General features: G+C 35.5%; 1 protein-coding gene across 1 annotated transcript in view; it reads left to right on the plus strand.

Moving 5' to 3' along the window:
* Positions 1–14,017, plus strand: part of GABRA1 (gamma-aminobutyric acid type A receptor subunit alpha1) — a 61,197-nt gene that overhangs the window by 28,733 nt on the left and 18,447 nt on the right. The window contains exons 6-7 of the mRNA XM_060634937.3: positions 1,723–1,805; positions 8,682–8,825. Coding sequence (XP_060490920.1) covers positions 1,723–1,805; positions 8,682–8,825 — 227 coding nt within the window. The remainder of the gene's footprint in view (positions 1–1,722; positions 1,806–8,681; positions 8,826–14,017) is intronic.

Genomic DNA, 14,017 nt, shown 5'->3' on the forward strand with positions numbered 1-14,017 from the left:
ATATATTTCTGCTTTGTAAACATTTCCCTCATTTTGAGATTACTGAAAATCCAGCAGCTGGATACCATTCATTCATTCATGATTGAATGAAGGAAACATGAATCAAAAAAGTTGTGAATATTTTTAAAGAAAAAATATTTAGAATACTGCTAATTCATGAGAAATTAAAAATTGTCCAGAACTCATTCTTAAGGGAAGCAGTGATTTCATACCCAAGTGACTTGTTAGAATGTTGTTTTTGTATATCTGAACAGTACTTGGTAACTCAGACTGTCCAATTATTCCTTTGTCATGAAAAGGTAATGGAGGCAAAATCCTGGACTTGATGGAGTTTGTTTAGCATGGGAATAGAGTGATATTTTGCTTTTGAAGAAAGCTGCCAGAATTCCTACCTTTTTATACAAAAATATCCAAATGGAAAAGAAAGAAAAATAAAATGCTTCAAGAGCCATTTTAGATGTTGGATTCAACTAGTAAACGTATAATAGGACTTAAAGAATGAAAAAAAAATCTCACAAAAAAAAAAAAAAAGAAAAGAAAAGAAAAGAAAGAAAGAAAATAGAAGATCAGTGGACAGATGTGTTGAGACCTTTCCAGATCATCCGATAGGATCTATTTATAATTGAAACTTGAAATATTCTCCCCTTGTAAAATATCTTGTTTTTGAGCCTAAGTTCAGTATTTATTCCTCCAAGTTGGCACTCTTTTAGGGCAGGACTTGCATATCTGATAAGTTTACCAATTAATGCTTTCTGATGTATTCAGTGTTCTTCATCAATAACTAGACTGTATCTCCCATCTCATAAATTTCTCACCACCTTTGCTAATATGTTATCACTTTCCTTAATATTTTATTTTTAAAATGTGAGTTTAATCATTAATTTACCCATTTCATATTTGCTTCAGTCAGTATTATAATCACTTAATGAGTTTACTGGCTATAAAGCCATCCTGACCACATTTCTTGAGCTACTTAATAATATGGGTAAATATATTTTATAAAAACCATAAATCCCTTCATAATTCCCACCAAACAAGATCAAACATATTTCAGTGAAATTTTTTCTTTACCCTTTTTCAAACATAAATAGAACTCATATTCTCTGAAGATAGGAACTAAAGAGAAGCACAGCAGAGTCCTGGCTTCCATTAGTCAGTAGATTTGTAAAGAAAATGAAATGGTTAGAATATAGTGAGATCACATGCAAAATCTCAAGGAGACTCTATGTTATTGTCAATCTCACAAAGCCTGCAGACATTTCCTCCTTTACCTACGCCTTTGTTGGTTTATGCATTTGGTGCTTTTTTGGGAAGGAGATGGAAGGAGATAGGGAGAGCTGCACTGAGGAGAGAAAGCATTCTCTTCTCTTCCTCACCACCCATGTCTTCTCCACCAAGTCTTATACCAGCATTTATTTGCTTACATTTAATTTTAGTCTCCAAATATTTGCTGGGTTTAATGGATGAGGTGATGATCCTTGTCTTGGGAAACAGTAACAATTCTTGCTCATCATACAAAATCCGGTGTCATCCAGTCATTGTTGTAAATAATTCCTTTTAGATCTTTTGATTAATAGCTCAGAATAGTGCTGCAGTTTGTGTGGGCCTCTCTTGCTTTGTTAATATATTTGCTATAGTTAGTAACACACCATTTGTACTTATCAGAAAGTATCTAATCTATAGGGCTCTTGTTTATTTCTGCTGTTTTCTTTAATTGATAAGGCTGACAGTGAGAGCTGAGTGTCCAATGCATTTAGAGGACTTCCCTATGGATGCCCATGCCTGCCCACTAAAATTTGGAAGCTGTGAGTAAATTTCTTTTAATTTTTCTTTATTCTTATGAGAGACCTACATCCTTAGTAAAGAAAGCTGCGGTTAATAATGTCTGTTAGAAATGTAAAGAGCATGAAGAAAGTTTAAATAGCTATTTGCTGCAAGTACTTTCTATAAGTAATAATCTTTTATTTCATTTTTAATGTTATTTCAGGAAGACATTATTCCCTATCTCCTCAATGAGAAAGAATGGATTTAATTAATTAGAAAAATTCTACTTTTGTTAAAGTTGTATTAATAGAAAAACAAGTGGAGTATGGATGTTTTTACCCCATATATAATATCTTCTTTCCAATAAATGGAGAGCATTATGTTTATTTTGCATCATTGATGACATTTGTTTAACCTTAGGAATATTGCAAGTTGTGGGGCACCTGGGTGGCTCAGTTCGTTAAGCGTTCGACTTCAGCTTGGGTCATGATCTCACAGTTTGTGAGTTTGAGCCCTGCATTGGGTTCCGTGCTGACAGTTCAGAGCCTGGAGACTGCTTTGGATTCTGTGTCTCTATGTCTCTGCCCCTCCTCTGCTTGCTCGGTCTCTCTCTCTCTCTCTCAAAAATAAACATTAAAAAATTTTAAAAAGAATATTGCACATTGTTTATCAGATAGAAATATTGGTAGGTGGCAGCAACAGATGGTACTCTTTTCTTAATAATGAAGCCTACACCAAAAAAAATATATATTGCCAGAAAAGAACTTACCCTAATCATAGTCTTTAGAAGACTTCTAGGTCTGTTTGGATATACCATGAAATCCATGTGTCTATTAATGCTTTTGGAGGTATCCTAGATACCTTTATGATAATTGTCTGGGCTTCTGCTATTTGAAAATATGCAGGCACACATCAGAGGAGCCAAGAGAACCTTGGCCAATGGAATCAGGTTCTCTGGTCCTCCTTTATCCTTCTGCTTTGAATAGCACACACGCAGAAAGTGAGTGAGACCAGTGTATTCCTGGTTTCCTGCAGGAGAGTTACTTACAAATACTGAGTCAACTGCTGGACTACCTAACCAGCTTTCTGTTCCCACTAGACAGACAGTCTAAGCAACTATTTTGGTGAAGATATGATTCATAGAAAAAAAAAATAGGGGTAGTGTAGGAAGACAGCAAGCAAAGAAAATAGCAAAGGGCCTTCAGGCTCCTAGCAGCACTCCTCATGGAGAGACAAGTGTCTCTATTTATAAATCTAATTCCCTACTGAAACCCAAGGACAAACTACTTAAAAAATTGCCAGCCAAACAGGCCTTTGGTGGTAACTTTCCCCTCCCCACTCTTTCCCCAATTTAATGTATATTCTATGTTATGGACTAATATGTTTTCTCTTGGTTACCACTTTCATTTTTAACAATAATATGATGTATTATGTGTTACTTGTATCTCAGGTAGTATATTAAACATTTGAATATGTATCAGTTCATCTAATCCACAAAATAATCTTATAGTTAGGAAAATCATTCATTATAGTTTGCCTGGGACTATACTTATTTTATGCCTAATATCATGGCATAACTACTAATAGTGCCCCCTTTTACCTTCAGAAATACCTTGTCTTGGACAACAAATTACTTGTTTAGTATATTAGTCAGGAATGTTTTCAAGCAGTTTCAAGTATAGCTGAAAAAAAATAGCTTATATTTTTATATGAGATGAATTAAGGTAAATGATTGTTGGTTGATTATTGGTTAGTCAGCATCTCAACAAGGATGATGTTTTAAGATGCCCTTAGACGTTCTTCCTGATCACAAAATGGCTGCTGCAACTCTAGTCATTGCATCTGCTTTAAAAACAAAGAACAGTAGACAAAGAAGAAAGAACTAGCACCTGTATCAAAAAGATAAAAGCTTTCCCTAAAATCTTAGCAGGCATTTACTCACATCTCATTAATCAAAGATGTGTCCCATTGCCCATGCTAACTGCAAATTAGGCTGGGAAGAAATATTCTTAAGTAGGCACATTGTCAGCCTACTTAAGAAGAAAATAGGAGGTATTTTAGGAAGGGGGAAATGGATAGTGAGTAGAAAACAAATAGTGTCTTGTGTAAGAAAAATAAAAATCTGTTTTCCACCTCAGAGCATTTTTACATACTCTTTTCTCTATTTGGGTTACTCTTCCCTTGGTTCTTAATGGGACTGGCTTCTTTTATTTTTCCACTTCTCAGTATAAATGACATTTCCTAGGGCCTTCCCTAATGACCTTATCTAAATTTACATACAGTCCTGCCAGTCTTCTTGATTACAATACATGTTTAATTTAGATGTATTACAGCAATAATTATTAGTTTTATTTATTGGTTGACATTTTTATTGTCTGGGGACTGTAAACTCCATGAGAGCACAGTCTATTTTTTTTCAGCATTTCCTAGCACAGAGCCTGATATAATGGAGACATTCAGTAAATATTTATTGAATGGATAAAAATTATAACAATCAGGTTTAAAATGCCCCTTCAATGTTTAAGTCTCAGAAAAGATAGCCAATTTAAGGCCTGTGGGGAATTAAAGAAACAGAAAAGACTTGACACTGAAAGGTAAGCATTGGAGCTCAGTGGGAGAGCACCATGACTAATTACCGTTGCCTGCCATTGGCTTGAGAAGCCGCAGTGGTTGATTTATTGTATGGTTAGTTCTCTGACCTGGCCTAGTCAGCACACTTCTGAAATGAAGAAACTGAGGCAAAAGTGTGCTAAAATTCCTTTGACCCAGTTTTTGAAGCAAATGTCTTGCCAAAATGTCAGAGAAGAGAATAAGCAAGAGATAAGATAGAGGATTTTGTAATAATTTAGTAGAACACTAAGTAATCTATGTTTATGAAGCATCCAGGGCAACCTCATCCATATGTTGATAAGAACTAAACTCAGAAAAGCAGATGTTTTTCCTTACCACTCTCCATTAGACCCTGATTGTCAGTGTTACATCACATTTTTTTCTTATTGGGGATAGAGCCCTCTTCATAAGGCCAGATAACCAGAAGACAACAGGCATGCTCCAGCTGACGTCTTTTAACTGCATTTTGAGGAAAATACAAAAGGGGCTTTGATACTAAAAGAAGAGATTCAGGGGTGGCTGGGTGGCTTAGTCGGTTGAGCTTCTGACTTCAGCTCAGGTCATGATCTCATGGTTGATGAGCTCGAGCCCCACGTCAGGCTTTGCATTGTCAGCTCAGAGCCCAGTTTGGATCCTCTGCCCCCGCCCCCCCCCCGCCCTTCCACTGCTTGCACTCTCTCTCTCAAATATAAATAAACCTTTAAAAAATTAAAATAAGAGATTCAGGTTATATTCTGAAAAGAATATCTAAGCAAGTGCTAGATCTAGAAAGGACTTGATAAGTGATGGTTCCCTGACTATCAAGCACAGTGCTTTGTAAATAAGGAGAGAGGGATAAGTAGAAATGTAAGTGAATTCTGAACAATAAATAACTTTAGAAATTATTCAGTGCACCTGCTTCATACAAATGGAGAGATGAAGGCTCCTAAATGTAAAGTGATAGTGTCTATAAGTAGCTGCTCTTCTGATACCAAGTCTATGCTTCCAGTGCTGTAGCCCCAGAAAGTTCTTTCATAGCCCCAACCAAAACTTTTTGTCGTATATTTTAAATTTTTCTTAGGTAATCTGCTCATTTATTTGAAATTGGAGCTTAACATTTTGACTAAATAGCTGAAGGTTCTCTTTAAGCTTCTTTTCTCTTTGCTGAATAGTCTCAAAGGAAGGAAGTTTTCATAGACCTACTTTCTACTAGATACTGAAATGAAGAAATAAGGTACATTACCTATTATGATGCCTTGTGTATATCTGTCTTTTACATCTTAAAATGCCATTTTTTAAATTTTTATTTAAATTCCAGTTAGTTAGCATACAGTGTAATGTATTCAGGTGTACAATATAGTCATTCCACACTTCCATAAAACACTCGGTGCTCCTCACAGTGGCCTCCTTAATCCCCATCACCCATTTCACCATGTGGATCTACTCTGCATTTTGGGAGATTTCCACTGAGAGACATGAACAATACGTAATCTCCACTTTCACAACAATGTCATGTTTATTGTAGATTTTGTGCACAATGGAGTTTCTAAGAAGTTGCAAGAATCAGACATGGAATTATATGACATGAGAAGTCAATGGTAACAGATCTTTTCCTCTAAAATTATATTAGCAGACCATTGGCAACACATCATGAGGTACAAAAAAATAGGGAGTCCAGGCACTGTTGCTAATGCTAGTGTAATACGGTAGCAAGAGTTTTGTTTTGTTTTTTTTTATTAGTTATGAAATGACACAAAGTGTAGAATTGGTTTCATCCCTAATTACTTGACCAACAAGTATCCTTACTTGGATTTTAAGCATCTAATATACAGTTTTTGCCTAGAAAATCTTTATCAATAGCACTGGAGTAGAATGGATGTCATCCTATGCTCTTACTTCGGTTTTCCCACTATACAGCTATGCACCCTTAAACAAGTCATTCACAGTTTCTGTGCTTCGGTCTATCATCTATAAAATGAGATAAGCTATATCACCTCTAAAGTCCTTCCATATTAACAATCAATGATTCTTTGTTATCATAAACTTGATATGTCTTCTTAGATAAGGCCCATTAAAAAATTTTATCACGATCAGAAAAATATTTTACTGAATATAGGTACCTACAAATTGTAAGCAATATGGTTCTCAAACTAATGTGCTCTGCACTCTTTGAGGGATTTTATAAAAATAAATCATGTTTCAGATGCTATTAACAAATGCAATCCTCCTCTCTAACAAATGCAATGCTAAAATGATTCAAAACATTTTTAAGTCAATGAGATGTGTTAACTCATTGGTAGGAATTATTTCACAATGCATATGTATATCAAATCCTCATGTTGTACACTTTAAATGTCTTACATTTTTGTCAATTATACCTTAATAAAGCTGTGAATAAATACACACACACATATATACATACATACATACATACATACATACAAGACTAGTGCCATGAAAAAAGTCAATGAGGACAGCCACAATTAAAAAAGAAAAATCAGAACAAATTCCAAAACTATTCATTTATCAGTCTTACATATTTATGAAAGAAGCAATAACCACTAAATTAATTTCTAGTATATTCTCTCAAACTCCTGGAAAATTTGATAAAAAATATACTTGAACTTGACTATCAATCTGTCCAGAAGTAATGCTGGAGCAGATGGGGTACCCATGTAAAATTAGGAGAATACTAATACTAATATTGACTGCACCTTCTGCAAAACTCATCCCAGAGACAGAAAAAAGCTTTTGTTCAGAGAATGAGGGGCACGGCTCACATCTTTTTTATGGCAGCTTCACGTGTGTGTAAAAATGCAATGATCACTTCATATCTCATAATATTTGAGTTTGGACAAATAAAGATTTGAAAAAAAACACACCCAAGTTTGGTTACCTTGGGATGGGAGGGGATGGGTAAAGCAGGGATGCATTATGACTTTTATGGGCTCTGGGCACTTTTGCCTTTTTTGAACAATTCCTCAAAAAATGTATATTAAAACTATACTTTGATTTATAATTTTATATTTTTAACTTTTATAATTGAGGACTATATTTGTATAAAGATTAATAAAACCCAAATGGGATCACTTTTTTTCTGATTTTAAAAGAAATTAAAACATTATTTGTCCACCTAAAGGTATTGTGGACCCTGGGCATTTTGTCTACCGTGCCTAATGCAGAAATTGGGTAAGGGATAAAGCTTTTACAGTAAAGCCAACTTTTGCCAACATATCTGCCTCTCAATCACCCTGGAAACTTTGCTTTTGCTAATCTAATAGTCTTTTAACTTTTAATATCACTCTGCATCTCAAGAGAGGAAAGTGTGTACTATCTTTCCACCCTATGTATAGTGGGTGTCCTGTGACCACCAGAAAAACTATGGAATCTCTTCTTCTTCTCACTTATTTTGTACAATTCTTCCCCCACATTTCCTGAGTAATGAATCAGGATTTTGACCTAGTTTCTCATATAGAAGGATGACTAGGTTAAAACTGATATGGTAAATGAAAACAATTAAGAAGTGTAATGAGCTAAATGGTGTCACTCATCAACATCATCATTGTCATAGTAAATATCTATTAAAAGGAGAATTAATTAAAAAAGAAGTAAAATCAGACTTCCTTTAGAAACAGATGTTCCGTAAAATTTCCAGTGTTACTTTTTACATTTATTATGACCTTCTGCTGGCCAGACATAATCTGGACCCAGGCTACTACCTCTAGCCTTATGTCATCTCTTATGGACTTCAGTTCTGCCCATATTGGTATTCCTGTTCTTATTCAAATATATCACACTTTTACCTGCACCAGAGGGAAAAAAAATTTGTTCATTTATCTATCAAACTCTTCCCCAAGACTTATATAGCCTACTCTCATTTCTGTCATGCATATAATTGTCATTTCCACAATGACCCTCTCTGAGTCTTTCACCTAAAATAAGTGCATTCTCTACCCTCTTACCCATTGTGAATGGTTTTATTGCATTTAACACTACTTGAAGTTATATGTTTATTAGCTTATCTGTTTTTGTCCCCATTACTGTCACAGCGGTAGGGAACCTTGTTAGTTATGTTCAGTAGCATATTTTCAGTAAGGCACTTTGTCTTTTGTAGATGCTTAATAACCATTTGTTGTAAGAGTGAACAGATGACTGAACAAATCGGAAAATGTGTTTTAGTGTTCTAAACTATGGGATATGGGCTCTCCTTTCCTGGCCTGCCCTCTGCAACCATGCAATAGAAAATATGAAACTGATAGGACTCACCAAATAATTAGGAGAATGAAAGTAGCATAACACATGGGCCATGTACCCTTCTTTCCTTTCAGATGCCTATACCAGAGCAGAAGTTGTTTATGAGTGGACCAGAGAGCCAGCACGCTCAGTGGTTGTAGCAGAAGATGGATCACGCCTAAATCAGTATGACCTTCTTGGGCAAACAGTAGATTCTGGAATTGTTCAATCTAGTACAGGTAAGTGCCATTTGATTAATTTGATTATTCCAGATATTTCAGAAGAAATATAAGCAGTTTTTGTGAGAATGTGAGAATTCAGTAAGGTCTTCAATAACACATATGGAAACAAGAAATTCTGCTAAACCAGGACCAATTAAGCGAGTTTATAGTATACACTCTACAGAGTTTTGCCCTTGGATTCAGCATTTAACGTCTTTTGGCCTCTGTTTCTTTGTTGGCAAAATAAGGTACTGGTTCTATGTGATCAGGGTAGCAGAGTATTTAGGAATGTGAACTTCTGGGGAAGAATGTATGGATTAAATTCTTACTCCTACCTTACCTGATGATTGTGGAAGAAATAAATTAAATCCATAAAGAGTGCTTATGATATTTTCTGGCACATAAAAAAATCTTTTTTTTAAATTTTTTTAATGTTTACTTATTTTTTGAGAGACAGAGAGAGACAGAGCATGAGTGGGGGAGGGGCAGAAAGAGAGGGAGACCCAGAATCTGAAGCAGGCTCCAGACCCTGAGCTGTCAGCACATAGCCCGATACGGGGCTCAAACTCACAAACCACAAGATCATGACCTGAGCTGACGTCAGACTCTTAACCAACTGAGCCACCCAGGTGCCCCATGAAAAAATTCTTAATAAATGTTAGCTATTAATATCATCTAGGCCTAATTTATTGCCATGATTCAATGAATCTCGGTGCATTTGTAGCAGTGACCTCTACACATATGATACCAAAAATCAATTTCTTCAACATAAACCTATCCATTCATGTCTCCAGCGATGGATCTTCCACAGCTAAATTCCACAGAAACATAATTACATTACTGACCACTTCACTTTGGAATTAAAAGTAGGTGAGGTACCATTCTTCTTAGTGTTGTAACTGCTTTACCAACAGAATACTGAGAACTAGATCGGATAACTATTAAGCAGCTGGACCCAAAACTTTAAACTTTTAAAGTTGCTTCAAGAAATTAAGAGTTTAGTTATATAAATATCCATTTTATGACTAAATGTAATGTGATCATCAGGCTGGAAAATTATAAAGTTTGGATTTTAACCCTCCCTCAATCCTAATACTTTTAGTTATGCTCAACTATTGAAGACTTAACAAGTTTATAGTTGTCTTTAAAATTTTAAATTAGTTCATTCACTTTGATTTGTAATTTCTAAAAAATGCGATTTGGTAATACGTAAGGGTAGAAGTGCTGATTTTCTAAGAAAAATTTCTTCCTTATGTTTCAGGCTTTATATTAGGACCCTGATAATTCTAACATGTTCATGTAATAGGTCAATATATCTTATTCTGGTTATTGGAAAATTCCTCCTTAATGGTATCTGCCTTTTGCTTACTTTATAGAAACCATGGCTAATCTGTAAATTCAAATGTTTATGTTTCTTGTTTTGAAAAATGGAGAAAATTGCTCCTCAGTTTTGCCAACATTAAAAATACATGTGGCATAGTATAAAGTTTTCAACTTTGCAGTGAGAAATATGTAGACTCAAATCTTGGTCCTGCCACATAGAAGCCTGGTGACTTTGGGAAAGTCCTGTATCCAATTAGAAACTCTGGTGTCTTCTAAGAAGTGGTGATTCTATAATTTTGCATTAAAGATGAGATAATATAAAACATTGAACAGAGTGTTACATATAGTAAATACTCAAAATGGTATGTAGCAGTTATCGCTATAGTCTTGAAGATATTCAATAACATGGAAAATAGTGAAAATGTTTTTTTCTTCACAAGTGAGAAAACATATTAAAATGAGCAGTGTTTACTTTTAAAAATCGAATGCTATTTGGATATTGTGGCAGGCACTGGAGAGTCGATGACAGACAAGGCAGAGATCTTGCTGTCATGGAATGTGAAATCTAAAGGAAGACAAACATATAAACTATAATTATCAAAATGGGTGGTAAGTGCTGTGATTAACATTTTGTGAGGGCAGGGACCATATCTGTCTTCTGTATCCCTATTATTTACTATAGTAACTAAAACAGAGGAGACACTAAATATTTTGAATTAATGAATAAAAAAAGAAATGTATCCAGCCTAGAATAATCAAGGAAGAGTAACTGCAGGGGTTGACTTTCATGTTGTTAATTTGTATTTATTGGAAACCAAATAATCAGTATTTTAAGCCCAGAACATTGAAAATAATAATCATAGGACTTTCCCTCTAGAAATTCTCCATCTAATATCAGTAGAATGGAGGATGAGGGATGTGAATGAAACAATAATTCAAATTCAGTGGCATGCAGGTATTCAATAGTAAAAGTATACACAAGCCATGAGGATTACTCACGGGAAGGTGTGCCTCCACTCTACTTCTAGTGCTAGTGACCTTGACATGTCTCTGCATTCCCTCTTTATGACCAGTTTCCATGTCTTCAAAGTGAGAGGCTTAGTCTGATGAACTCGGAGACTTCTCTGGCCTCATCAGGCTTTAGCCTATATACGTTCTAGTTATTCAGAAATAATACACAGGCACAAATTGGGGCTAGGGGATGAGAGGCAGTGGCCTAATCTACCACCACCATGCTGGCTGGACCTCATAAGTTGAGTACATTAAAAGTACTCATCTGTGCTAGAACAGCAAGTTTATCTGTACAAATAAAAGTTTTTTCTTACCATTCCCGTAATGGATATTGTTTGGGGGATGGGAGAAAGGGAGGCGAGGAAAATAGTGAGCAAATTCTCCAATGTAGGAGCTCAGTTTGGTGTACATTTTCATCTCCACGATAAGACACTGAACTATACTTCTTCTGGGTCCCCTTTAGCTCATCAAAAACCCACCCTTATAGATTTCTGTGGGGGAAGAAACAAAGATCTTTTCTAAGGTCTTCCATCCCATATTTCAAATATCCTTGTGGAGCCCTAAAAACAGTAAGTTAAAATGGCACTGAGTGCTGTTACCTCCCTTTTTCTGCCAGAAGACTAGGAATGATAGCAAGAAGGAGCACACACATTGAGAATGATTAGATAAAAACCATCTTCTACCTTAAATTTCTCTGTGGGGAGAGAAGCAATATAGATCACCTCTTAGAAGGGGTTGCCCTACTTGCCTGAGCCAACTCACATGTGAACACCAGTGGTCTTTTTCAGTGGTCTTTTTCTGTGACCTAGGAGGGGGGAAATAAGAGGTTCAGTTCAATCCCTGGATTTTTAAATTCAGTACAAACCCACTAAAGCACAATCTTTTTTTCTGGAGTCTGCCATAAAATTTTGGAGAAGTAAGTAAGTTGGAGATTTAGTTTGAAGTACAGCTAGTCACCTGGCAGAGAAAAACCTTAAAGGCACACTAAATGATGAGACCAGTCAGCTCTCAAATCTAATACAATCCTATGTTATTAATTTATTTATTAACTAATTCCTTCAGCCATTTGCTCACTTACTGTGTTTGACATTGTAATTGGGCCTGGAAAAGATAGATGAAGGACACATAATTCCTGCCTTCAAGAAGCTCATAGTTGATTGATACAAGTAGCTAACCTGCACTTGGCATTGTTCAAATCATCACAACAATCCTGGGATATAGGTATTATTCTTACTATAACCATTATACAGATGGGACATAATTGAATCCAGGGAGATTTAACTATTCTTCTTAGGTCATACAGCAAGGCATTGGCAGAGCTGGGATTTGAACCTGGGTAGTCTAGCTGCAGAGTGCTCTCAACCACATGACTAGAAACAGGAAATGTAGACATGTGTGAAATCCTATAATGTGGTGCATCATGGATTTAAGAGTGTGGGCTCTGGAATTATGCTGTGAAGTTTTGAATGCTGGTTTTACCACTTATTAACTTCCTGACCTTTGGCAAGACATTTCTCTGTTCATTTTTCTCTTGTGCTATTTGGAGATAATAAGAGGATCTACTTCATGAGCTACTGTGAGATTGAAATGAGAAAATGCACGTGACCTCCTTAGCAGAGCACCTGACATGTAAAAACGATGTAATAAATATTAGATATTACTATCAATAATAGTGATAGAGTTAGTGCAAGAGAGCCACATGGCAAGAAGAAGAGGCCATTTCTGCTTGACATATCAGAGAAAGCAGTTTGGAACTAGACCACAGACATGGCCCCCATCTCATTCTACTATACCACATTATGTTTCCTAAATAATTCTTTAAGGAGAGCCCATGCAAAAATCATAGTAGTCATTAAGAGGCATGGAAATATGACTTATACAGGGAAGTATAATAATTAAATAAGTATAATAATTAGTCATTAGGTGTAATGAAAATATGGCCAGAAAACAATAACAAAATAATATGTAATACATTTTTTAAGTACACAGTGATGACTAAAGCCTTCATATTTACCTAAGTTACTAGATGGATTTGATCAGAGGAAATTTAGGTGAGCTTTGCTGAGTATGAATATTTCTTCTTTGTGAATGACTATCTTTTATCCTTAGAACATCAGACCAAAAGAAATTGTGACATCCTTAAAATCTTCTCTGGATGACTTTATTTAAGGATGACCCTGCAGGGTCAAAATGAATGAGGAAACAACCATTTTCCCAGACCGGAGGCAGCAGTGTTGTTAAACATTCATCCAAGGAGCCTCAAGTCTCTCATTTATGAAACCTAGTACATGATCTCCAGAGAAATCATTGTAGCCATAAAATGTAAAGCCTGGCAGTTGGGGGTGGGGAGAAAAGACTCTATAGTCATCTGATCAACCTATTCTTATCTCAGATGAAGAGATGGGTCTAGAGAGGCTAAGTGGCCTAGAACTCTAACCATTTTTTTTCTTATTTCTATTTCATAACCCTTTGAGCAGATATTAAAATATGAATTCTTCCCTCGATATTTTTCATTCCTCGTTCCCATTAAAAAGGTATCATAGAAACTTAGGAAACACATAACTTAGAAAACACAAATTTCAGAGTACTTGGAAGGAAAAGATCAACTTTATACGGACCTAATGTTCACTACAACTTTGTTGAAGTGAATGGTTGCTTTCTAGATATGGAAAGAATACCTTTCTATCCTTTTGTCTACACGCTATAAATATGCATGTGACTCAATTTTTTTTAATAACTTCCATATCTACCATTTCATTTTATCCTCACAGCATCCGAGGAAATAATTAAGTAAAGCACTATCATTTTAATTGAACAAATGAGGAAACTGAAGTCAAATAAAGTTAAGCAAGGAATTTGCTCTTCAAGTAAATGGA

This window comes from Panthera onca, chromosome A1 (assembly GCF_046562875.1).
Source record: "Panthera onca isolate mPanOnc1 chromosome A1, mPanOnc1 haplotype 2, whole genome shotgun sequence".
Taxonomy (NCBI): domain Eukaryota; kingdom Metazoa; phylum Chordata; class Mammalia; order Carnivora; family Felidae; genus Panthera; species Panthera onca.